This window comes from Cricetulus griseus, chromosome X (genome assembly GCF_003668045.3).
Source record: "Cricetulus griseus strain 17A/GY chromosome X, alternate assembly CriGri-PICRH-1.0, whole genome shotgun sequence".
Classification (NCBI taxonomy): Eukaryota; Metazoa; Chordata; class Mammalia; order Rodentia; family Cricetidae; genus Cricetulus; species Cricetulus griseus.
Window position 1 is genome coordinate 41,293,072 of NC_048604.1, and position 27,682 is coordinate 41,320,753.

The 27,682-nt window shown below is 37.8% G+C and overlaps 1 protein-coding gene across 4 annotated transcripts; it reads right to left on the reverse strand.

Moving 5' to 3' along the window:
• Window positions 1–1,394: 1,394 nt before the first annotated feature.
• Window positions 1,395–27,246, reverse strand: Pwwp3b (PWWP domain containing 3B). 4 transcript variants are annotated; one of them, XM_027432048.2, is made up of 6 exons: window positions 23,234–23,346; window positions 22,393–22,467; window positions 20,679–20,840; window positions 8,413–8,541; window positions 5,931–6,114; window positions 1,395–5,277 (listed from the first exon to the last, which is right to left on the reverse strand). In XM_027432048.2, exon 6 carries the CDS (start codon window positions 5,060–5,062, stop codon window positions 3,014–3,016), a length of 2,049 nt encoding a protein of 682 aa, XP_027287849.1. In that variant the 5' UTR covers window positions 5,063–5,277; window positions 5,931–6,114; window positions 8,413–8,541; window positions 20,679–20,840; window positions 22,393–22,467; window positions 23,234–23,346; the 3' UTR covers window positions 1,395–3,013. The 4 variants fall into 4 exon arrangements, with proteins under 4 accessions (XP_027287849.1, XP_027287850.1, XP_027287848.1 ...); XM_027432049.2 differs by lacking the exons at window positions 22,393–22,467; window positions 23,234–23,346 and adding an exon at window positions 27,105–27,246; XM_027432047.2 differs by lacking the exon at window positions 22,393–22,467 and having other exon boundaries at window positions 23,234–23,368.
• Between the last annotated feature and the right edge of the window lie 436 nt (window positions 27,247–27,682).

Here is a 27,682-nt window from a genome sequence, read left to right on the forward strand (position 1 = left end):
GTGTTTGGCATCACAAATGAGGCTCAGATAAACCACACAAATTGGTAAAAATGGGGTTAGCTCTAAGCATTTATTCTTAGCTTTGCTAACATTTACTTTTATAAAAGCCTGTATCAATTTAGGATTATCAATTTGGGATTTTAACTTCTCATTGCATGTATTTAATCAAACATATTTTTATTTAGCCTCAAGAAGACTATTTCTCTGATTCATTCCTAAATTCCCAGACGCTTAAACATATGCTTTCAACAATTTCAAATTAACTGCTATTGTCAGGCTGAAGTTTCAGATGACTTTAGGTATTTAAGATTCTCATTTTTGCTGGGCAAGGTGGTGCAGTCCCAATGGCAGGAGGGATAGGAGGATCACAAGTTCACAGTGAGCTTTAAATACATTGTGAATTCCAGGCAAGTGTGGGCTATATGAAATTATGTCTCAAAAAGTTTATCATTTCCATCTTTATTCTAGTCTCAGAATTCCATTCTTGCCTTGTTTGGATATGGATACATAGATGTATAACCCTTTGAACTTTGTGCATGGTCTCCATGCTGCTTGGCAGACACCTAAGTAAAATCTGGTTGTGAAATTGAGCAGACTTCTTTTAACTAGATATGAGGATAATCTTTACCCAGTGACTAGAGTAGATGGCAAAACAAACATTTCCCTTGCACTAAAAACTTATGCTAGGGACAAACATAGCCTGCCTTAACATCCACATAGTCTGGAAGCAATGTGAGGAAGCTAACTAAGCTCTTTCTTTCCTACAGCCCAAATACCATTTGGTGACATATCCCAAGGGCACAGATGCTTCAGTTCAGCATATGCCAAAAGATGGATTGCATTTCTAAAGGGATCAGGTGCCCCATTCTTTACCTCAAACAGAATACCCAGGCATTCCTTAATATGAGGAAATCTGAGGCTTTCATTTTCAAATACAGGCAATCTGTATGTTTAGTATTTCCCAGTGTGATGTAATACAACTTAGAAATTGTTACCTGGGTCTCCTTCCTATGGCACCAACAATCTTTCCTAAGAACAAAGATTTAAACCATATATACTTGATCTGCTAATTCATAACGATGAGTAATGTAATAAAAATGTATTAGAACCAGGATATAGAGATAGCTTCCTGGGGATACTGAAGGGGGAAATATATTGGAACTGGGGGAACAGAGTACTATAGCATAAATACAATGCATTTTCCTAGAATATAGAGTCTACATTTTTATGGTGTGCTGTGCAAACTTCTCAAAGCTATGTGGAAATTATGGCTACTGACAGATTATGCACATAAAAGGAATTCTGGTAAATTTTAGGCAGGATTCAGAAATGGTTTTGTTAGATACAAATCATAAACAATTGAGAAGGTTTTCTCTTGAAATAATACAAAATCAGTCATTAAAGTTGGCATTTATTTAGAATAACAATTTATAACAGGAATTAAATGATGACAACGAGCAAAAGTTTTAAACAAATTGTGTGTGCGCGCACATATATGCATATACATATATAAATTTACACCAAAACCACATTGTTGCTATACAACCGAAGTGAAATGAACATCTAAAGTGAAGGATATAATGTTATTATATATCAAATACCAGAACTTTGCAAATTGTACATAAACACATAGCCACGTGAAATGAACACAAAAGACGAGCCCAAGAGTGAATGTTGTTTCTCTCTATGAAGAAACATGTAGATAGGTTTGTGTTCAGCCCTTAGTACACATTTTCACATCAAGTTTTTTTTAATATACTAGCTTTTCTAAGATTTAAGTCTTATAAAACATCTTGTTTCAAGTTACAAGAACAACTAATTTTGTATGTGTAACCATATACAGAACAACTGCCACATATAGCAATAAGGAACTTTTGCTGTAACATTTTTCCAAATTTCCAGATTCTGGTCCATCTAGTACGTTGGAATGATTTACCAGTTGGCATTTATGTTATTGGAACCATTTTGTAAATAACCGAGATGCTAAAGCTTGCTTGGTTTGACACAAATGAATTTCTATTTGGAGACAGGATTCTGAACACAGTGCTTGCTTTTTCTAGTTTATATCAAACTAGATAGACATTGAAGCAGCAACCCTTGACTGTAGAGTGGCAGGACTGTTATGCTAATTGTAATGGTCTTTTACATGTGCACAGTTAGCTATAGTAATAAGACTTACTCACAGTTATGAAGATAGCCAGAAGCTTATCTGTTTTAAAAAGTGATTCAGCATCGAAAGACAAACACTCCTCAAACTGGAATTTCAGAGAAGTGTAGAATGAACAATTCTGTTCATAGATACCAAAATCGTATTCTGCATGCTGAGATGTTATACACACACACACACACACACACACACACACACATATATATATATATATTACATGCAGACAACCCATTTACTTTTTAATTTTAGATTATTTTCTTGCAAAAGCAATTGTGGTTAGTTATAATATATAGCAACATTTACTCTATCTTTGGTTCTATGACTTAGAGATATTTTTCCCAAAATAAATAGGCATGACAGGAAAAATAATTCAGCTATCTTAAGAGAAAACTCAGTATTTTATAAAAACAAAATTGAGCAAAAAATATATAACTGATATTTGTTTTAGACATCTTTTCTAATTCTCTTGCTTAAAATCTAACACCAGTGCAATTTTTATCAAACTGAATGTGCATACAGTATTTACCTATTTAGCAAAGACACAAAAATATCATAGAACAAAATAGTAGTTTCCCTTAAAATCGCTTAAGAATTATGCATTCTAAAATGTATTAGAAAATCAAACTGCTAAAAATATATTGACAAAGCTGATTCTGAAAAAGCACAAGAAAATAAAGATGGATGTAGTGGTATCTGCAGATCACACCGATCTTCAAAAAAATAAAAGAACTTAGATTCAAGGACCCTTCCCTGTATTTTCAGCAAATATTTACATGCTGGAAATTTTAGATGATTACTTTTCCAAATTTTTATCCACTTTTCATTATGGTTTCAACTCTTGGCATACTAATGAGCTTCATTTGCTAAGGACCTCCGTCTCTTCTCAAATAGGATTTTGGAATCATATAATTCTCTCTCCCTACAGCCAAGGGATGGTCCCTTTAGATACTTTGCCTCAGCTGCCTCATAATCTAAGCCATCAACAGCGGAAATTGAGCTAATAATTGCTTCTGGTAGAAGAACTTCCAAGATAAACTTAATTTTGTCATCTTTTATCAGAGTTAGCATCTTCTGATCTATTTGTTTATAGATTTCTTGTAGATATTTCACCACTTCATCCAGTTGATCTTCGTCTTCAAAGTATGTTTCAATACAGGGTGTGAAACTCTTTGCATTCAAAAATGATTTCAGCCATTTGGATTTTTTTGTTCCCTTTAAAATGCCCAAGAGATGGTCCTCTGTTCCTTTTGCATTGACAATGAAATCTACCAGGTTCTTGTTAGCTCGGTCCCGAGCAGGCTTCATCCGGTCAGGGAGTATTTTCTGGAAAGATATTCTCTTGGCGTGGGATGTCACAGCCATTTGCTCCCCTGTGTCTTCATTGTGTAGCTTTGGAAATATGTTTCTGAAGGTATCTTGTTTGATTATTTTCCTGACTGGGTAACTGATGTCAGCAGCATAATACTCAAAGAATGAGCCTGTAAAAGAACCACAGCCTAGTCTAACTCTGTAGTCACAGATGAGTGACACACACCAATCGATACTTTCACGGTAGTTCTCCCTAGCTTTCTCTACTAGATCCTGCTTCTCTTTACAGTCATATTTTTTCAATCTTCTGAAAGAGACTCTAACACCTTTCTTTTGAGGACTCATGTTTGCCTCAACAAAGAGCACACTAGCTTTCCTCTCTTTTCGCCTAATGCTTTTGATCACTGCTGGCCAAAATGGGTATTTCTGGTATTTAAACCACACTATCATTCCGGTTTCAAATGCACGCGTCTCATAGCAGAGAATGAAGCGAGGGAGGTCTTCATCATCATCATCTTCATCATCATTATCTAATGCAGCTGCACAAGCAGGATTTAGAGACAATAGCTTGCCAGAAGCTCGGGCTTCTTCCTCAAGATCTTCTAAATCCAGTCTCTGAAGTAGTAGATCGCTATTGACTGGATTACAGGCAGAAAGTGAAACCTGGTATTCCCCTGAGCACCCTGGAAGGGCACTCTCAGCACCTATTTCTGATTCCACAGAAGATTGAGTTTGGCTGCCATAGAAGCATGGGTTCTGATTTGATGGGCCCTCTCCAGGATCTTCCATATTATTCTCTGGGAAGATTGAACATTCAGCGGAAACTGTTGGTGCCTCTAGGGGGATTTCTTGGGCCTCCTCCTTAGGTACAGTGAGATCATCTGATGGTGGGACAAACTTTTCTTCTTTAATGTCTTCAGCTTCCTCTTTGATGGATAAATTCATGGACATGGATGCTGACATGTCAATCTTTATCTTTTCTTCTTTTTTATCATCCTCATCATCCGGAAATGAAGAGTAAGTCTGGCACCAGCTGAAGTTTTGTGATGACTTTGTTTCCATTTCACTTGCAATACTCTCAATGGCTGTGCGCACCTGCAATTTATCATCAGATAGGGAATCATCACTCTCGGAGCACAGTAATATGGAAGCTGAGTCTTCTTGGAGGTTGCTTTCAAGTTTCCGATACTTTTTAGGAGGAGGTGAATCATCCTGCTGTTGTGGTACACTTTCAGATGCTACAGTGGTGTCCTCTTCATTTGGCATGTTTTCTTGGCTCTGAGTTGATCGCTCTCTTATGATTTCCAGTGCCATTTTCAGTGCTCTTTCATAGGCTGTCTCTTCCCTAGGTGGAACTCTGACCTCTGACTCTACTGCTAGTAAGGACACAATGGTTTCAACCTCAGCTTTACTTAGGACTTTTATGTCTTTGCTGTCCACGGTAATTTTCTCATCTAGTGAAAGTATTTGAACTTTCAGGGAAAATGCCATTTTCCTTTTACTGCTTGATGAAATTTCAGACCTACATAAGACTTTTGCTGGCCATAATTGTTCTTTCCAATTACATAGGACATATTCACCATCCATTATGATTTAGATTAGTGTGCCAAGTAGTTAATGTTACAGACAAAGATTGGTTGGCCTTGTGGCTACAAATTCAAATGCTATCACAACAGTCTTATTAAAGTTTCTTTTGATTTAGAACCACAAAGAGTCTATAGTTTATGTGCACTGTTTTCTTCCACAAATATGTCCCCAGAATTCTTGAACATGTTGTTTGAATAAGAGAACTCTGGAAAATACTGAAATAGGGAAAACACTATTAACAAATAAAACTATCTTGCCAAAGTAGACGGTGAGCAAATGCAGACAAAAGAGATAAACTGAAAAGAACTGTGTTCAAATGAGAGATGAGAAAGACAAAAAAGCAGTCTAATGGACAGAGAGGTAACAAACGGAAATAAACTTGCATTATAACCCCAATTCAAGAACTGTTACTTTTTTGTTAAAGAATATACATCAGTATAGCTAGAAGTACACGCATGCTATGGAATCTATTCATGCCATCTGATACTTTGGTACTTTTGTATTCCTAGTATTACATCTGTGGTAGTGAGTCTTCAAATTTAGCAATCATGAGGATTATATGGAGGACCTCATAGAATGTTAGGCTCCATTTTCAAAGTCTTATTCAGAAATTCTTAGAATGAGCTAAAAACCCTGTAATTCTACTACATTCTAAAATGATTCTATTACTTCATTAACACTAAAAGGCAGTGTGTTAGCTGAGTACATGGCCTTGCCTCAAACTTTCAACTGAATTATGTTAATACAAAAGTTGCTTTTAAGTTGAAAACGCTTACAGATGGAAAGCAGGAAGCAAAAATCAAGTGTCCTTTAAGACCTCAGCATATTTTCAAATGTGTAGTGTATCCAGAAATGGGACAAGTCTTACCCTCTGTCACGTGGACAGTGATGGTCCTGCAAAGTGATCCAACTATCTTGACTCTCAAGCCAGTTGATTTCCCAACAGATCTTTCACCCTATGGGGCTTGTATGTGGTTACACAGCCTTTCTGTGCTCAAGTCGAATCACACACAGAGTTCCCACACCACATGCACCTCCAATATTAACCAAGGCTGTACAAAAGGAAGACAGGGAATCAAATCAATCAAAGGGGAGTGTTTGAAAAAAAAAAACAATCTGCCTACCCAAATTAACTGGCTGCCACTTTGAAACACGGGTATGAGATAAATTCTCATTATTAATGTAGATGTTCTACAAGATGAAATATTACTTACCATTCATGCTGAAATGATCTCACTCTAGAAAAGTATGAGGTGGGATGAGGGAAGAGAGGTTAACAAATTATCTTGTGTCTACTATGAATCGCAGTTTAGACTTTCTGAATCTTCATAATAGTTATCATGTTGATTTCTCATTTAAACGTGCAGGTGTTTTCAATGGAATCAGTTATATACGACACACTGTCTCACAGTCACTAATTAAAAATATTTCACTGTTTTGTTTCCTTGCTTCATAACAATGGTTGCCTGAAGAAAATTCAGGCCTTCTGGCACACATATGCCATCTTATAACCAGAACCAGAAATGCAGCCTGTTGGTGATATAGGCAGGGCCTTAACACAGGATCCTTCTCATGGGAGAAGGTTAGAAACTGCACTAACCAGTCAGAAGACTTCTTGGGTATTTAAAATCCTTTATGTTAAGTATAAGGGTTTAAGGGCTTGGGATGTGGCTCAGTGTTAGAGTGTCTGCCAGGCATGTATAAGATCCTGGGTTCAATCTCCAGTACCACATTTTAAAACATTAAATAAAGTACACTTAATTATACTTTATTTAATGTTTTAAATAAATAGGATAGAAATAAGGTAACATTTTCACAACAGTAGTTCTGATGATCCAGAAGCTCATTAAAACTGAAATGATACAAAATACATATACACATAAAAAGTTAAGTACTACTTGACACAAATATCCACCATGCATATTCTTTTTCTAGAAAATTTTTACATAGAAGAATTAAATGTCTATTTCAAGCCAGGTTCAGAAACCCCTCTCAAGAGTATGGTTTGAACATAATTCTATATAAATAAGTGTTTTCAATATGATTTTATATAACTTATTAAATGAGGCTTGTCCCAAGTCTATAATATTTTATCTCAATATTTCCCTGAAGATGTTTTAGAAAGCCCAAATAAACATGAATTACTATTTTAAAAGTAGAGACTGGTAAAGGCATCTCTGGTTCTCTAACTATACAGATAACATATATTTTTGTTAGAGATGCATTTTTCAGATTTAATTGCATGCACTGTGGTAACATACATACATTGAGATAGCATATGTAATTACTGTCCCATAATTTTCTTTCTTTATCAGGTACTATTTCTCAGAAACTTATAAATTACTTCATGTGGATGCTCATGTTTTTCATTTACCAGATATGCAATACTATAGAGTATGCATGTACCATACTATATAATATTCTTTAAATGGCTTATAGGAATAAAGCAAATATTTTGTTTTATCCATACAATTAGATGATGCACAAAAATGATTTTTGGCAACCAGGGCTCTCCATGTGGCCTGAAATAATGAACTGCAGGGAAGATACACACAGAGTTATAGTTAGAACATCAAACAAGCTACCCATTTGACCAAATACAGGAAAATTTCCACTACTGGAAAAAATAAGTATGATTGTGGAAGCATATGTGTATGTTTATGAATGTTTATGTAGCTGAAACAAAATGAATATGCCATTTGAGCTTCGTTTTGCTTTCATAGTTAAACAAATAATCATGAGGCACTCTACACTTTAATGGTATTGAAATGGGTTAAACATATTAAAAATAGCAACTTGACTACCCAGAAGTGCTGAATGCTAACACAGGAGTTTCTGTCACTTTTTTTCCAACCACACAGATACACATGAATATATTATGTGCTCATGTCTTCACTCAACTGCACATTTGATCCGCTTCCTATACACATATGCATGTAACATATACATATTTTTCTCTGCATTCCAATTAGCAGATGTATGAATACACTGTTGTTGAATACTTTTGTCAGATTTATTTCTGTGTAAATGAATAAATGTTTGAAACTTCATAGAATAACAACGCCTTGTAATATCAACAAGGTCTGCCAAGTTAGGAAATTAGCATGAACGGCCATGCTGCACTGAAGCCTTAATTTAGAGGCTGTAATCTGATCACCCCTTTCCCCTCTGGACTTAAAAAACCCTGGGAGATACAAAAGTTCCAGAGGATTAATGCCCTCAAAATGCCAGCAGTCCTTTAAAAATCACACAACGTTCCTTCCACTTCCAAGATCATCCTTAGTATTTTTTCAGTTTTTATCCCAGAACTCAGAGAAGTCACTAGAAAATAAATTGAAGTCAGACATTACCTTGACGCTTCTTGTCAGCTGCAGCCTGGTAAAATGCAGCTCCTCCCACAAGACTGGCAGGGCAGAACTCAGAGGTGCTGCTCAGAGAAGGCTCCGCCCCCGCAGTGGCACAGAACACAAGGCCACTCCCTGAATTACAGGAGAGACAATTGCCAAGAAAAACTGCTGAAGTGTTGAGACATGGAAATGTTCCCCTTTACAGAACTTTACAGTGTAATAGCAACAAGGGTATGTCTAATTTCCATTCAAGCCCTGAGAGTGGATGATTTCTTGAGGAGGTTGCAAAAACACTATCTCGTAATACGAAAATCCCAGTTTAAATATTTTAACTAGCCTTATCTGGCATCCTATGTCTATAAGTGATTATTTTCTTTCTTCCCTTTGTTTCTTTCTTCCTTCCTTCCTTCCTTCCTTTCTTTCTTCCTTCCTTCTCTCCTTCCTTCCTCCTTCTTTCCTTTCTTAGTATATCCTCATTGCAAAATGATGGGCCTCATTATGGACTTTTTCATATATGCTTATGTGCCTTACTCTTATTGATCTCTCATTGCCCTCTCTTGTTCCCACTTACCACTCTGAATGGCCACTTTCCTCTTCCCCCTGGCACTTCCTTGACACCACATGCACACACAATACACCCACACCCCGAACCCCCACCTACAATAAGAACACACACACAAAATACTATATGCCAAATTCCCAGATGAACATAGATGCAAAATTTCTCAATAAAATACTTTCAAACAGAATGTATTTATAGGTGAACTGAAAACCATGCTGGTCAACATCCTTTCAAGTAGAATGAGAAAGACAGTGATTAAGATTGCACTACAACTTTACATTGTTCCAGATAACATTGACTTCTCTTCTGTGTCCAAAGCATGGTGTGTCTCCTTTGACTGGGGGCTTCTCTTGCATTCTTCAGGGAAGCCTCAGGGATCCCTTCGTATTCCTGTTTCTTTCTGACTAGAAAGTGAAAACCATGTTTGGGAAGACATGATCCATTTCTGTGTATCTTAGTCTACAACAAGAAGGTTCGTTTTCTAGGATTTTGCTGTTGTGTTCACACTTGGGAAATTCAGTGCAGGGTGAATTTGTTTTTAATTTCTAGGCCTTCTGTTCATCAGAATATCCCTATGGTAATTTTAAGTTAGAAGGCCTGTTTAAGTCTAATTATAATTAAATGATAATTGATAACTTGAGAAATGCAGGGCTTAATTTGTGTCAGTTCAACACATGATATGATATTATTCTGATGGTATAATTTTTAAATGTATGTTTTCTTTAAATCATTTATGCAAATTTTAGTATCAGAATAATAAATATGAATAAACTAATAAAAGTCATCTCTAGGCTGGTATGTTGTCGGTTTTAATAAATATATTATGCAATGTTTGTGGTATAAATATTCACAAATCTCACATATTCACTCCCCAAAAGTTTGCTTTTGCTGATGTCACATTTGAATATAGGTCATCAAGTCACCAGAAAGGGGATGGTGCTCTATTTTAAGCAGTCCAAAGGACACACTTCTTCCATCCTATGGCTTTACCATTTTCTTGAGCCTGGAAATCCTTTGGTACAGAATTTGTGTCTGGCTAGGTATCTAAGAAAGAGTGAAGATGGACAGTCTTGTGGACAGTTTTAAGGGCTGTGTCTGCAAATATCCTGGCTGTCCTCTAACCAGAACTCAGGTCTAGAGGGCAGACTACAGTGGAGCCTGGGCAATGTGTTTTCCTTGTGATTCAGGAGGAAAATGAAGAGTTGGTGAACATGTAGCACTCTCCCTGCCACATGAAGGATTTTTCTTCCAATTTTTACTGATGTCTTTTCATTTGTCTAACTGCACAGCTGTGAACATTCTAAAGAAAATGCCACCACAAGTAGACAAACTGCTTGTCTGAGTTCTCTGCCTCACTTTCACTACTTTTCATGTTCACTAGAAATTGACCACAATAGATAGATACAGTTTGGAAAGCTATTCTAAACTAAGAAGTGAATTAGAAAAATGATGTAGCTCACTAGAGATGGATGATCTTAAGCCCTTAACAAGACTACCTCATTCTGATGTCAGCTTATGGAACAGTGAACTTGTTTTTTAGCTATGTCTCTGTATTTTCCGGTCACTTTTGAGTAGCAGCAGAAAAATAGTTAATTTTATAATAAGCTACCAAAATGAATCATTCTTGCAGAATACTAAGTATTATTTAACCTAAAGAGGATTACTGGGCCGATGTGTTATATATGACTTTATTTCAATGAAGAGGATTATTTGATTATATACTTTATAATATTTTTCTACCTATTCATTTACATGCCCAAGTGCACATAAAATATAGTTATTATATTTAAAACTATACTTTTGTGTCTATTTTCTATAGTGTGCACAAATCAGTCAATATTATACCAATTCCATGGATATACTTTCTCTTTTGTTGTTTTGCAGAAGGATGTGAAGAGTGATCACTACTAATAAATGCTATAATTATACTAGTGCTATTATTATGAAGTAGATACAAAAATCATATATAATGCCTATAATTTTTACTTGCCAGGCAACAGTAGTAGTATTTGACTGATAACTCACTAAAAAGTACATAATAACTTATTTCATTCTATATAAAAATTAATAGTATTAGTATTGAGGATAGATGCCAGTGATTTATCACCATATGCCAGGTAGTCTATTAAATCATCTACATGCATTACAAAATATCAGAAAAGCTCTAGAGTTTGAACATGTCCACCAAAGTTCATGTTTTGAAAATTCAAATCCTTACTGCTAAGTGTTGAGTGGTGAAGATCTTTATGTGTTGATTAAAACTTCAGTGAACCTATTACGACCACACTGCAGCAGTGGTTTATTTATTGTGGAAGTGGGTTCCCATTCAAAAGATGAACTTGGCCCCCCTTCTCTTTTTCTCTTGTTTGCTCTTTTACTGTATGCTACTTTTTGTGACCTTATGAAATAATAATAAGGCCCCTGGCAGATATGGCCTCTCAGTTCTGGGATATTTCAGCCTGCACAACTGTGATCCAAATATTTGCCTACTGTGAAGAAATTTCTTGGTCTCAAGTACTCTGTTATAACCACACAAAATGGAGCGAGCATTTTCAGCATTCTCATTTTGTAATGAGGCATTAGAGAGATTAAGGGATGTTTATAAGAATGTCCACAGTGTGTTTGGCATAGGACATTTGGACCTAGGTACTCTGACTCCAGAGGTAATGTTTGTAATCACCAAGACACATTGAAAATCCCTCGTTGCAAATAAAAATTGTTCTATACCTGTGTGTGGGATGAATAGCTAAGCAAAATAGTTAATCTTAAAGCAGGATGTGCTGAGTCACTGAAACTTAAAAGAGACTACTGTACCTAGTTCTGCATTTAGCATGCCTCCCTCCTTGCTCCTCTCCTATTTCTCCTTCATTTGACTAAGACAGTCTCATATAAGCAAGGTAGTGAGTGACATCTCATCATCTTTCCCAAATTATGCTAATTGCAAACAAATTGTAGCCTGCACACAAGGGAAGGATGCTCTGCAGTGGAGTGGGTCTCTTAGAACCTGTTCACCACAACACTGTATGATTTAATCTATCTGACATTTTCAAAATAATAGAAGAGTAACGATAGTGAAAAGATCAACATCTCCAGTGTTCCAGATGGGAGAGAGTGTAGACTTAAAAGGACAGCACAAGGAAATCATGGGGAGTGGTGATGCAATACTGACTTTCAAGTGTAGTGGCTATAAGAACCTGAATATATGTTAAACCACGAAGAAATCCATGCAATAAAGTTCACATATAATATATGCTACTTTAAAATACAAATTTAATCTATAATAATTCAAAGAATAAAAATGTAGGCACAACATATAATAACTGTTATACAAAAATCAACTCTACAAATATACTTCAGGAAACACCTGCTTCTATGGTGTGTTTAATATAAATATCAAGAATAACACATGCACACATTACTAAAAAGCACCAGAAGTACTTTCTCTTAAGATGTAAAAAGGCATAAGAGAATCTCATTAATAATTTAACAAACTTAACAATGACAAATCTCTAGATATCTTAAGGGTCCTAGCTTTCTCTCAGTTTACTATATAACTGTATTAAGTATCAAAGGCCGATGAACTCTGTGGTGCCATGGTCCCCATAGGCTCACATATATGAATGCTTAGTCACCAGGGAGTAAAACTGTTTGGGGGAAAATTAGGAGGTATGGCCTTGTTGGGGGAACTGTTTCCCTGGGGATAGGCTTTGAGCTCTCTCTCTCTCTCTCTCTCTCTCTCTCTCTCTCTCTCTCTCTCTCTCTCTCTCTCTCTCTCTGTGTGTGTGTGTGTGTGTGTGTGTGTGTGTATGTGTTTTGTGGTATAAAGTGAGCAATAGCTAGCTTCCAAAGATCACTCAGAGACTCAAATTGGAGGTTACCTGCCACTGTGAGAGGGAAGACTACTGAGAAAGCTCTAACTTTCAAGGTCTAGGCCTAAAGGCACCCCCAAATATTGAAGCTTCTCTGGCCAATATTTACTGAATAATTGGGAGCCTAGTACCTAATATTAACAGTGGCAAAATGGGAAGAGCACAAAGATAGATTCCCATCTGCTAGTACAGGTTTATAAGGACTGATGAAAATTTAGGGTAAGGAATGGAGGACCAAAATCTTGTATTGAACCAACCTTTACTTGAAAAACCAAAAATTCAAGCCAGTAAGAATAAGGTGATAAAATTTAAGGAACAACATCAAACATATTATTATGACACCAATATTTACTCAATACCAACAACATAATAAGAAGCACAGAAAACTCTAGACTAGTATCTCTTATAAACCTAAAAGCAGAAATCCTAACCAAATGCTATTGCTCAAAACAATGGCATAGATAAAAGATATATCATGATCAAATGAAATTCATACTTGTGAATGTAAGGATTGTTCAACATCCCCAAATCTGTCAATTCAACTTACTATGCTAGAAGACTGAAAATGATGAAAAATCATAGTACCTGAGGTGGACAAAGCATCTAGCAACATTCAACAAACATTCAGGATAATAACACTGAACATGTTATAAAAGAAATGAATTTTCCTCAATCAGATCACCAGCATCTACAAAAACCCTACAGTTACCACTATACATAGTGGTAGCACATGGAATGCCTTTCTGTTAAAACCAGGAATACAGTAAGAATATCTGCTTTGAGCATTTCTAGTCAACATTGGATTGGAGATCCCAGTGAATAAAATGAGGCCTGAAAATAAACTAATTATGTATGTCCTAGAAAGGAACAGGGAAACTGCATTTGTAGATACCATGAATGATCCTATGAAAAGAATTCTAGTGAATCAACCAATCTACAGTTGACTGTGTTTTTATACAACTAAGATTTAAGGTTAAAGGTTTTATTTAGTTTTTAATTTCATTTTACATTCCAACCACAGTTCTCCTTCCCACCCCTCCTCCTGGCCCCTTGCTTCCCTCCCAGTCCACCCCCCATCCCTTCCTAACAAAGGGTAAGGCTTCCCATGGGGAATCAACAAAGCCTGACACATTAAGTTGAGGCAGGACCAAGCCCCTCCTTGCTGTGCTGCATTAAGACTGAACATGGCATCTCACTATAGGAAATGGACTCCAACAAAGTAACTCATGCACCAGGGATAGATCCTGGTCCTACCGTCAGGGGCCCCTCAGATAGACCAAGCTTCAGAACTGTCTCCCACATGCAGAGGACCTAGCTCAGTCCCATGGAGGCTCCACGGCTGGCTAAAGTTTTTAAACTCTATGTACAATTTTGTTTAAAATATACAAGAAACAGGTCTGGGAGACAGCTCAGTTTTTAAAATATTTGCATTGCAAGCACAAAGATCTGAATTTGATCCCCATGACCCATATTTAAGAAGCCAGGTGTTGTGGTTTGTGCTTGTAATCTAGTACTTGGATGGCAGAGACAGATGGATTCCCCAGGGCTGGCAAGCTTACCTACTTGGCAAGTTTTGGGTCAATGAGAGACTCCACCCCTCCAAAAACAAAACCTAAGTGTAAGATTATTATGTTGGAAACTTTAATATGCTGAAGCAAATAATTAAAGATCCTAAATAAATTTGGATACATACATGTGAACTGACAGAAACACTAATTTTAGGGTATAGCAACTCTCCATACATATCTATAGTCACTCGAACTTCAATAAAAATCCCAACAGGCTTTTTGTGGAAGTTGAGAGAATAACTCTAAAATATGTTTGGAAAAGCACAGGAAGTAGGGGAGCCAGAGTGATATTGAAAAGGAAATATAAAAGGTGGAAGACTCACATCTGATTTTCGTGATTATAGTAATCAAGGTATAGTGACATAGATTGACATATAGGTCAACAGATCACAAATAAACTAGCAAATAATACTACTGATTTTTGAAAGGTTCTTTTCGATAAGTCATACTGGAATATTTTAAGCATAATTATTCATTGTGACCCCTTAGCAAAGACTATGAACAAAATCATTTAAATGGGCCATGAGCTTATATGTAAAGTGAAAATCTGTAAAATATTAGTAGAATGTCTTTCAGACCTAGGATGTGCCAAAGAGTTTTTAAAATACAAAGCCAGAAAAACAAGCCATGAACCATAAAAAAATAGTAAAATTGGGCCTGAAATTTTTCTCATTTATTTTCAAAACTAAAATGGAAAATATTTCAGAGTTGGATAAAATATGAGCAAAGCATATACCTCTTATAGAGCTTGTATCCAGAATATATAAATAACTCTTAGAATTTAGTAAGATCAACATCTCAATTAAAATAGAATCACAAATTACAGTTGAAGGCATGAAAAAATGTTCAACACCATTAGTAATTAAGTGTATACAAATAAAAGCATAATGAGGCATCATTAACACTTTTAACTGGTATTAAAGAGAAAAAAACATTGACAAGATAAACTTCAGAAAATGATGTAGAATAACTATCGTATATTGCAAAAATATCAAACACACTTTAAAAACAGCCCAACAGTTGTTAATGTAGTTAAGCATTCATTCAAAGCTAGAAATTCCACTCTGAGATATTTACTCAAGAGAAGTAAAAACTACTTTAGTTACTTTAATCCTAATCATCAAACCCTGAGGAGTGGTTACAGAAATCACAGAACAGCCATATCATATAATACTCCTCAGCTATATTAAGGAATAAACTACTTACACATGCATCATTGTTTGTGAATATTTAAAAGGCTACTTTTGGATTCCATGTATGTGGAATCCTGGGAAAAGAAAATCCATAGGGATAGAAATAAACTTGCTGCTTGTCAGGAAGTGAGATAGAGACAGTTTACTGAATACACTGAGGTCTAAATACCATATTTTGGACATAAGAAAACATTCCATAGCCCATCTGTATCGTTTTATGACTAAGTTTGTCAAAACTCACCATGATGTACAGTTTAAAAAGAGTGAATTCAACCAAACACTAGGCAGAGCTGGGGAACCCCCACAGAAATGGAGGAGGAAGGACTGTAGGAGCCAAAGGGGACTAGGAATCAGGAGAGCACATCACAGAGGCATCAACTAAGCAGTGCTTATAGAGACTCACAGAGAATTGAAGCAACAATCCTGGACCCTGTCCTCTGCATATGTTTTATGGTTGTGTAGATTGATGTTCTTGTGAAATTCCCAAAAGTAGGAGTGGGGGGTGTGACTCTTTTGCCTGCTCTTGGTACACTTTTCCTCCTACTTGTTTTCCTTGTCCCACCTTAATGTGAGGGGATGTGCGCAGTCTTAATTGTATCTTGTTAGACCATGTTTGGTGAATATCCTTGGGAGGCCTGCTCTTTTTATTTTTAAGAAAAACAGAGGAGGAGTTGTTCTGGAGGACTGGGAGGGTTTGGGAGGAGTGAAGGGACTGAAAACTATAGTCAAGATGTAATGTATGAGAGAAGAATAAAAGTTCAAAAACCAGAATTAATTTAACTCTATGCAAATTATACTTCAACAAATGTGAGTCTTCAAATGAAGATAGCATCAATCTACCAGAATATAGCCCATAAAAGACATTTATATTTCACTCTGAGAGTACTGGGAATACAGAGTTTACGTTTTTCTTTGGATTAACTGAATACCAAGGAAAGCTGTGTGTACCAGAAGTATAAAATATCCTTTTAAATAACCCCTAAAATATTAGAAATTAAATTATTTTAACCCACTATAATAGTTTTATTACCTTGTTAACTTGTTTTAAAGCATTTGGGAACTTCTAAGACATGTAGCTTTTGATGTGATCAGATAACTTACCTTGTAAAAGTTCATGTCTTTGCTGACTAGTTCTTCCATTGAGTTAGCAAAAGACAAATGTCAAGAAACTTGATGATTCTAGTACACTATAGCTTATGAAATGTATTCTCTTTGGAACAACTTTAATCACACTGAAGGCCTCCCATGCCATGATTAAAGAATTGATTTTGGAAAAGGGCAGGCCTCTCATGTGTATCAGCCAGCCATGGCATATCAAGTTGCAGTAAGGCTAGACCCTCCCTGCCTTATTGAGGCTAGAAGAGGCAACCCACTAGGAGGAAATGGTCCCAAAAGCAGGTAACAGCATCAGAGACAGCTCTATCTCCCACTGTTAGGATGGAGCAAGACTGGGAGGGGAGTAGGGAGGAAAAACTGTGATTGAGTTGGGGGATAAACTAATTGAATAAATAAATAGAAAAATTAATTTTAGATATTTTATGGTCAAGCAAACTATTTAGTTACCCTTAAGACAGAGGTACACATAAATAACAAAAGAACTTGACAGTAAACAGAGTATCCCAAATGGAATAAAATGCAAAGCTGCACTGTATCATTGGCAAAGAGAAAAAGACTCTGTAATCTTTGGTCAAATGTATGTATGTGACATGACATATCAGCTTTAAAAAAGGAACATCAAGAGAACAAACAGTTCTGTATTTCCCAATTACTATTAAAACCTATGGAATGCTAATAGATAAGACTACTGAGAGTTAAGGCTGTAGATTGCATAATGGGAATCATTTCCTGGAGAATAAAAACAAAGAAAAGGAAACAAGGACCTCATAAAAATTATCACAACACATACACAAACAAAGCTCTAGTATAAGTCCAGACAAGTAAGCTGTGCTGTTCTTTTGTGAAGTAACAGACAGAAAGACTTGTCCAGGATCCACTTGTAGAAGTGTAAAGAAAAAGAAACATTCCCTACGATGCCTGCCATTCTCTGAAAGAATGTATAGGAAAAGATCTAGGCATGACCAAGCTTATTTTTATCACCCAGATTCATTGTACTTATCTAGCATATTTTAGTGAGGCCATATGAGAGACTGTTACATTTCAAATACTTAAATATTAATTTTCTCAGGTAGGCATTGAGGCAGGGCCCTCCGATACAATGTGTAAAGACATGGGTTTTGGAACCCAGTTCTAACTGTACTAGCAGGCTGAATGGGCAACTTGTACCACCCAATATCAAAGTATAATCCAAGTGTGTCTTTTGGGGCTCAGTAGCAGCCTAAGTGAGTAACACCATGTAGACAATGACAGGTAAAGTAGTTCAGTATTAACTGTAGATGACTTAAATATGGACCAGATTTATCAATACATTTAGATTTGGGCAAGAAACCAATCAGAGAGCTTTCAGTCATCCACAAAAGTCCTTAGGTCACAGTGGATTATGTTTGACTATGTGGCTTACCAAGAAAAGCGATCATTTTAGAGGCAGCTTACTCAAGTGTTTTCAAAAACTTAGAAATGAGCTTGAATAAAGGATTGGGAAACTATTACAGTTAGTAATGTGCTTGCCACATTGTGAAGACCTGAGTTTATTCCAAGTACCTATGTAAAAGCCAGACACAGTGGCTTGTGCCTGCCATCGAAGTCTGGGAACACAGGCAGGAGGATGCTTAGAGCTTGCTGGCCAGTCACTCTAGTCAAGTCAAGGGAACTACAGGTTCAGTAAAGTATCTTGTCTCAAAAAAAAAAAAAACAAAAAAAAAACAAAAAACAAACAAAAACTGAAGAGTGATTGAGGAAGACACCCAATGAAGACCTCTGCCCTCCACATATACAAATGCACAAACAAGCATGTACTGCTCCCACCATGAACATATACACAATTCAATAAAGTAAAAAGCCTGAATAAATAATTTGAATTGCATGACACTTCAAGATGTTCATTAAAAATAGAGAAAGATGGGGGCTGGTGGAATGGTTCAGTAGTTTATAGTGCTTGCTTCTCTTTCAGAGGACTTGATTTCAGTTCCTAGCACCTACATTAGGTGGCTCACAACCACCTATAATTCCAGATTCAGGAGACTCAACACTCTTTTTTTTTGGCCTCCACAGGTAACCACACAGAGAGGTATACACACGCACGCACGCACGCACGCACACGCACACACAGTCACACAGTCACACATACATACACATATCTAAATAAAACTTAAAAGATTAACTAAAGACAAAATTAGCTTGCACCGGGTCAAGACATAAGATTGGGAAATTATTAAATTATTTCAAAATGGCACTTTAATAATAGTCCAGTACACAGTTCTTATTGTAGCCACTGTATAAAAGGTATTAGTATGAAGCCGGGCGTTGGTGACGCACGCCTTTAATCCCAGCACTAGGGAGGCAGAGGCAGGCGGATCTCTGTGAGTTCGAGGCCAGCCTGGTCTACAAGAGCTAGTTCCAGGACAGGCTCCAAAGCCACAGAGAAACCCTGTCTTGAAAAACCAAAAAAAAAAAAAGGAATTAGTATGTGTGCTGGTGACAAAGAGAGATGGGATGGGCAAGGAGAACACCAAGGGTACTATTTCCTCTGGGGGAGGGTCTCTGGGATCTTTCAAAGTTTCTCCTAAGGACTCTTCTTTGAACTCACCTAAGTTATCAGTGCTGTTTTATCTACCCCTATCAGCCAAACAGAATTCAGGGTCTGTGTCTCCTCTACTGGCCCAGATAATACAATAACCTATCATTAAGAGGATGACAGTCAGAGGTTTGGAATGACTGACATGGCCACTTATTATCAGGATTCTTTCCAAGAGTCTCTTACAAGTCATGTTGTTGGCTTGGATATGGCAGTCTGCCAGAAGTAGCTATCATTGTGAACATTTGCTTAATTTCATTATAGAGCTTTAACACATACATTTTTCCACAAACTGTAATAGAATCATACACAAGCAAATTCATCATAGTTTAAAAATATCAGTTAAACTGCATTTGAGGTATTCTGTGGACACACTGGGATACATACATACATACATACATACATACAGACAGACAGACAGACAGACAGACAGACAGACAGACACACACACACACACACACACACACACACACACACACACACACACACACACACACACGAACACACACTCTAGAATCACTGGTAGAGATGGCTATGGTAGTTAATAATTCCAGGGAAGAAAAGACTAGAAGACAGCTACAAATTCTAGACCAATCTGGTCTACATAGCCAGTATCAGGCCAGCCTGTACTAAGACCTTATCTCAAAAAAAATGCAGTGTGCTGAAGGGATGACTCAGGGTTAAGAGCACTGGCTTCTCTTTCAGAGCTTGAAACCTGCAGCCACGTGGTGGTTCACAAACCATCTGTAACTCTTGTGCCCAGGTTCCATCGCCCTTCTTTGATCTTTAAGGGCATCGCACACACGTGTTTCACAGACATACCTCATACTCCTGCATACACAAAGTAAACAAGCAAACAAGCAGACAAAAAACATTGGAACAGTTACTTCACCAGTTTTATGTGTTTCCTGCCATTACCACATGGCTGACTAAAAGCTGTCTTGATTCTCACTCCAGCTGTGTTCCCAGCAAAGCCCTTACTCTGCTGGACACTTCTGCAGTTGCACTCCTTTCTAGGACTCAAACAGATCACAGGTATACTGCCTATATCACTTGCAGATGTGATAGTAAGTGAGGCCATGTCAAAGCTGAGGCTCACTGCTGCTACCCAGGATTGACACAGTTGAGTACTACAGGTCTAGGAAAACATGCAAATTCAAATCATGGCTCCTACTGAAGGCCAATGGTTTTTGTATAATAATAAAGTTAAAAAGAAAAATCATCAGAATGGAAGAACAATCTATAGTTATTTCTTTCCCAGCATTACAAAGTATAGTTTTAAATTTGATATGCCATGGCTACCAAACCAGAAACAACCCATACTCTACATCTTCAACTTCATATGCTTTTAACGTGATATTGTTTATGAAATGGGAAGATTCTTACCCTCAGTCACGTGAACTGTGGTGGTCTGGCCCTGTGATCCAGCTGCTTTGACTCTCACTCCAGTTGTGTTCCCAGCAAAGCCTTTACTCTGCTGGACACTTCTGCCTTTCTAGGATTCAAATGGAGCACAGGTACACTGTACACGTCACATGCAAATTGAGGCTGTGTCAAAAAAGGAACAGATAATCAAACCAATAAAATGGGTTTCTAAAAAGTGTAAATAAATTGTCCTAACAAAACACTTGTAGGCATGCCATTTTGGTAACAGAGATTGAAGAGGATGGAAATAACAGTAGCTTTCTGTCTACTGTGGGCCAAACTGTATGCACTTCATTTGTTAAATGTTTAGAACCTTTACACCAATCTTAATCTTAAATGGGGCTTTGTCTTCCTTACACAACACTTTTTCCAATGAATTTCAATTATATACTACATGCTGTCTTACACTTTACTAATACAAAGTGTATTTCATTGTTTTGTTTGCTTACTTTATAAAAACACTTGTCTGGAGAAAAATTAGGCTATCTGGCAAGCGCCATCTTGTGTCCAGAAGCTGAACTATCACTACCGTGTCCTTGGAGAAAGGTGGGAACTACATCCTGCCAGCCAGCAGCTTTCTCAAGCTTCTAGAATATACCAGACTGAAAATCAGAGCTTTGTTGTGCACTGCACAAAAGGTGGAATCCAAATGTCCCCACCTCCAAAGTTCTGGACTGTAAAAGAAATTTCATGCCTACCAAAAATATAAAATATGAGGAAGCAACAAAAATTATAATTTTGGAAAGATAAATCTAGTAATAATTGCCTATATACCTTACATATTTTTAGATACACACATGAATCCATAGTATTACAAGCCAGATTTTTCACTGTGATTTGGTTTTGGTTCTTTGCATCAAAGAACTGCTCTGCAACCCAGGCTGTGCTAGAAATCACTATGCATTCCCAAGCTTTGGAAATTCAAGGCCATTCTCCTGCCTTAGATTAGTGAATGCTCAGATTACAGATGTAAAACACCATGCCTTGCAGCCAGTTCAGTTCATTGATGCATTGTTTCAAATTCTATTTTTCCCCCAATTGAAGCATTTTATTTCAAGGCTTATTTTCTGATATCACTAGAAAATGACTAAATAGAAATGAAAGCGTATTTTAAATCCAGCATGTTTGCATATGCCTGTATTCCATCATACAGTGGTCTGAGGCATGAGGATTGCCACAAAGGTAGCCCGGAACTACATAGTTCCAGGTGAGCCTGTCTCAAACAACAATAATCATCACCAAGAGGCTATTTTAAAATAGAGATAGTAAGACCACTTCTATCTCCACCCCCTAAAAATACCATTAGTAGGCTGCCCCCTTTTTTCTGATTGATGACACACATTTCATTAATTATATTTTTTCTTCTTAAACAACTTAAAACACTGCTTGTCATTCTAAGCTTACTTTTTTTTCACTGACTTCTACTTCGCAGGCAGCTTTTCAAATCACTAGAGCGTCATACTTTTATTTGCCAGCAGCTGTATGTAGCATACCACAGGATTGAAGTATCCTGCCGCATCATACTTTAAACACTGCTTAGAGAAATAAATCCAGTCCCCCATCCCACTTTTCAACTGAGATAATACAAAAAACAAACAAAAAACCAAAACAAACAAACAAACAAAAAAAAACCAAAAAACCAAATAGTGGCTCTTGCTGATCACTGCTGCTGTACCTGTGGCCTGACAGGAGCCCTCACAAGCAGGATCCACGCAGGGCTGTCGTGTACACAACTTGGTTCCTTGCTTCACTGGATCCAGAAAAAAAATCCTCTCTCAGTAAAAGAAATGGGTTATGAGAGCACTTACCTCTGTTTGTACTTGTGTGTGTTCACGCGCCTATGTGTTTGAATAAAATAGGTATGCTCTCTCGACATCATTTCGCTTTTCTAATTATAAAAATTATCAGGGAATAAAGCAATTCTGAAAAGGCTGAAAGCAGTTTTAAAAAATAGATTATGCCTCACCTCGCCACCAACCAAGTATACCCCAAACGCTCAGCGAGGCAAGGAGTCTAGTTTCCCGCCCCCGCCCCCAGTCAGAAAAACGCGCATTTTTTTTTACAAGTGATATCACTCAACAGCGTATCTAAATCTCGTTTCAAGCCCTTTCTATGTCATTCATTTTATGACTGCATTTTCTGCCAGTTATTTTTTTCGGCAAAACGCAAATTTTAAAACAAAATCTCATTTTAAAAAACCCCAAAAACCCAAAACTAAACTGTACCAGAGGCAAAACACGGAATGCCACGTAAGAAAATGAACATGAACGGCATGCCTCACTGAAGTCTTAATTTAGAAGCTGCAGTCTGACCACCTCTCCCCACACTACGGACTTTCAAATTATCCGAAAACCCCAAATTCCAGAGGATTAATTTCACACGAAAAACGACCCGTCTATCGAAACATTAGTCCATCCCCATCTCTCCCAGGCACTAATTTCTATTTTCTTTTTCCTCATTTCCCCCAAATCACGAAGAAATTACCAGAAAATAACGGGCTTTAAGACAGCCATTACCTCAAGCTCCTAGTCTGCCGCCGCCGCCAGGAGAAGTGCGGCCCCTCCCCCAGGACAGGCGCCGCCACGAGCGAGACGGAGCGAGGGAGCGAGGGACTGAGGGAGCTTCCCACAAGCTGGCAGAAGCTCCGCCCCCTGTGCTGGGGGCTGCCGGAGAGCGCCCCTGTGGGCGGGACTAAAGGCTCCAACTCAAACCCAGACTTGTTTGAGCCTGAGGGGGAAAAACAGCCGCTTTAAAAAAAAAAAAACCAACTCGAAGGCAACATGTGTCCTTTACTTTACATTCAAAGCACCAGGGTGAATGACCTCCCCCCGAAAAAATGCAGAAATGTCTTTATCATATATTAAAGACCTAGATAAAAATATCTTTTGCCACATACATAGTTGTTTTGTTTGTGGGCTTTTTTTTTGGGGGGGGGGGGCTATCCTGCCATATTATTTTTGTAAACTGCTCAAAATGTATTAGAAAGATCTGCCAGGTCCTTGTTTGTGATTAAGGTGACTTAAAAACCCTCTTTGGGAGGGAATTAAGTCTTTGCAAGATTAATTTTCCTCAGATATGTGCTTTCCTCCACTTGAGTGCACTCTCTCTCCCTCCCTCCCTCTCTCTCCCTCCCTCCCCACCTCCTCTCTCTCTCTCTCTCTCTCTCTCTCTCTCTCTCTCTCTCTGTGTGTGTGTGTGTGTGTGTGTGTGTGTGTGTGTGTGTGTGTGTGTGTTAATCAGGTCTTCTCATTCATCCTTCAGAAACTTTCACACATCTTAGTCATTTCTAAATATGAAACATGACTTAGAATTTTTCAAAAAATGTGTATCTGATACTAAAATTAGTGGGGGAAACCTTGTAGTAAAAAATACTGTAAGGTAAAGTGGAAAACTCAACAAACTTGGAGCAACCGTTTTCAATGTAAAACCATCTCTGTTCTAAAGTAGCTCTTAGTTTCTTCAAGCACTGAGGAAACTGAGGCAGGAGCTTGGGGGTGGGCAAGGTTGAAGACAGCTTGGGCTACAGAGTGAGAACCTATTTCAAAAGCTAAACTAATACCCCCCCCCAAAAAAACATAAAATGTTGATGGCAGCCTAAAAGCTGTTAATTAGAAATAAATAGCAAAATAAAAATAAATGGGCAAAGGACAAGAGGACATGAATAGTTGATGAAATTCTAAGGGAACACTCTGCTTCCTTGTGAGCACCATCAAGCAGCGCAACTCTAAATATCTCTGTTCCTGCTACAAGCCTCAAAGCAGCTTAACAGCATTTACTTAAATTTGGTGCACAGTCATAAGGCCCACTTGACTTTTACAATTATCAGTGTTCTGCAACTCACCATTGTACTAAAGCTTACACTTTCGCCTCCCTGTACAACTCCATTTTATATCAATTTGGTCAGTGGAGAAAGGCAAATCATTTTTATCAGAGCTCCTTAAAATCCAAATGTTCAAAACGACAACAGAGCAACACATGAACGATATATCCACCTACTTTAATATTTAAAATAATGTGAATGTGACTAACACTAAGACTTCATGGGTTTTTGTGGTTTGGGGGTTTTTTAAGCCCAATTTGACTGAAACATGGCAAATTATAAAATAAACAATTAGTAAGATTACAAGGAAACAGAAACTTGTGCCTGTTCCAAACCCAAGTAAGGGACAAGAAAAAAAAAATAAAGTCGAAGTAAGTCTGTCTGCCTCTTTTAGAGTGGCCTGTCCAGTGCAGTCATTGCCTCCAGGGCTTCGAATGCTGCCTGTGGCCTAGAATGCAGGGTGACATCATTTACTCTGATTGGGGTTGATTAGTGAATGTGATACAAAACTGTGTGCAGTTCAACATCACATCCCTGCTGGTGAACACACTGGGAAACCGCCTCCATGCTCAGTGATCCCTACACCCCACCCCCCACACACACACATACTCTCTCCCTCTTAGGGATTTTGGTGCACTATGCCTTTGTGCTGACCATACTCAGCATGGTTCCATCCCCTTGGCCTTAGGGTCTTTCTCTGCTCCTGAAGCCTAGTGGTAGGTTCCCTTTCAGTTATGCCTTCTCCAGTAATGGCGCCAAAAGTCATAGTCTTCTGCAGTGAAGTGCTCGTTTCACTCCACTTTATTAATGATTAGCCATCGTTTGTTCCTGTGCTTTGCTTTTAACAGCCATGTCCATATAGGAAAGCTGCATTGCTGGCATCCTTTTGTTAAGCTTCTTTTAAAAAAAATTCAAAAGTACCCAAGAAATTAAGACTAAGATTTAGAATTTTCTTTTCTTTTAACCCTGACTTGTTGCTTCCTAGGGGGAACAACACAGCACTTGTGGATAACGAGTCTGAGGTTTACATCTCTTAAGATAATGTTATGCTAAGTTTAAAAACCAAAAAATTCTAAGATGTTAAACAGCCCCATCAATTAACACAGCAAGCAGGTAACAGGAATCTATTGCTCATTTTAACAGCCGAGAATAGAGAAACAGCTGGACTGTTAGCAAAGCTCCTTCTGTAATAAAAAAAAAAATGGGAAGGGGAAAAAAGTGCTTGCCATCATTCTTCTAGAGATCCTAAGCGAAAGGGTCAGACAAGGTCAAAATGATTATGTACCCACTCTGCTGGTGAAGTGTGGGTCTCTGTTGGTAGGATCCAATGTCAGAATTTACAATGCTGCAGTGGAGGCATTATGGTTATATTTTTCAAATAGGAAGTCAGACAGTTGTGAGTTTGAAACCTTTATTACCTTTGTGGAAACCAAGTTTCCAATTCCTCACACAAATTTAGGTTGTCATCTCCACAGCCCAGACAGCCTATTTAACACAAATATCAGATAGTAACTACATTTTATGATGTGATAATAAAAAATTGCGGACTTCTGCAGGGTTTTCCAAGAAGCCTTATGCTAGGTGAAAGAGACACTAAAGGGTTCTTAATTCTTGTTAGCCTCATTTCATTCCCCTGAAAATTCACAAAGTAGCTTGAAAAACATATTTTCAATCAGTGACAACTGGGTTAGATTAAAACATAACCTCAAAGAAAAGGGACTAGATAAAAAGTTTACTCTGCCAAATAGAAAGGTAGATGGACAATGAGAGGGGAGACAAGGTACAGGTCAGAAAAACAAATAGAATCAGAGAGAAGGCGGGGCAAACAAAACCAGAGAAGCACTAAGATAACACAAACCGGATACCTTATCTCTATTTTTTGCTGTTGTAAAAGAAAGAAAGGAACGTATGTAGGAGGGTCTTTGGCAGCGTCAGGGACATTATTTGTGTTCCTGATGGCTGGAGACTTTTGGGCTTTTCTGGTTATACTGTGGAATGCTGGGTTTTAATGTTTTCTGAGCGCTACTGCTGCCCTGTTTATCTAAGATAATTGAAGAAAATCTCATGGACAAAAGACAGAAAGCTCAACTTCAACAACACAGCACAAACTCTGGAGTTAGAGATTTGTGATGGTTGCCAGAGAAGAGGTGAATGGGTTAAACCACTATGTAGTTATTCAAGAAAGCAGGCAGATTTCCTTCTAAGGGAAAGCCTGGGGGCCTTTAAGCAGATCTTCAGAAACCTTAGTCACTGTGCTACGTGATGACAACCTAGAGCACTTTTCAAGGACTGGACAGTCCGGTTCACAGGCCAGCTCTGGATAGCCACTAACACGACTTCTGTTTAAAACAAGACAGTCTTTCTCAAAACTGTGACTTTTCATCGCACTTTTTCTGGTTTCAGAACAGGGAGCTAAATGATCCGTATCCCCAAATTTTCAACTAAAAGAGCTTTACTACAAAAGGTAGCTTTAAATTTAAAATGCCACAGATGCAAAATAAAGTAACCTTTGTGATCTCACAATGGTTTTAAATGTAAGAAGTTGGATAAAATGAGAAGAGCCTTACCCTCTGTCACGTGGATGGTGGTAATCTGGCACTATGATCCAGCTGTTTTGATTCACACTCCAGCTGTTTGCCCAGCAGAGCATTCACTCTTCTGGGTACTTGTGTGGCTGTACTGCCTTTCTGGGCACACGTGGTCTCACAGGCCGTCTTGCCCACGTTACTTGCTAGTCTGATATCAACTGAGGCTGGGCAAAAAGAAGACAGAAAATCAAATCAATAAAGTGAGAAAGGAATGTGGAGAAACTGCCTACCCAAACTCTAGCTGCTATGAGGCACGTGAGTGAGAAAAGCACATCCCTGGTAATCTCATGATATGCTGATTTTCCCTCTTATTCATGTAAGTTGAAATGCTTTTTAGGACAGCTCCATATTTGTTTCATGCTAAAATAATCTCCATTCAGAAAATTAAGAGGTAGAGACATCAAAGAAGGGAACCAATAATTGCCTTGTATGTTCTATCAGCCAAATGCTGGCCAACTACCTTGGCTTTCTGTTTATTTGATTTTTGGCACTTTGTTTATAAATTCTCATATCACTCACTCTCTTTGTATGATGTTTTCCAGTTATATATAACAGAT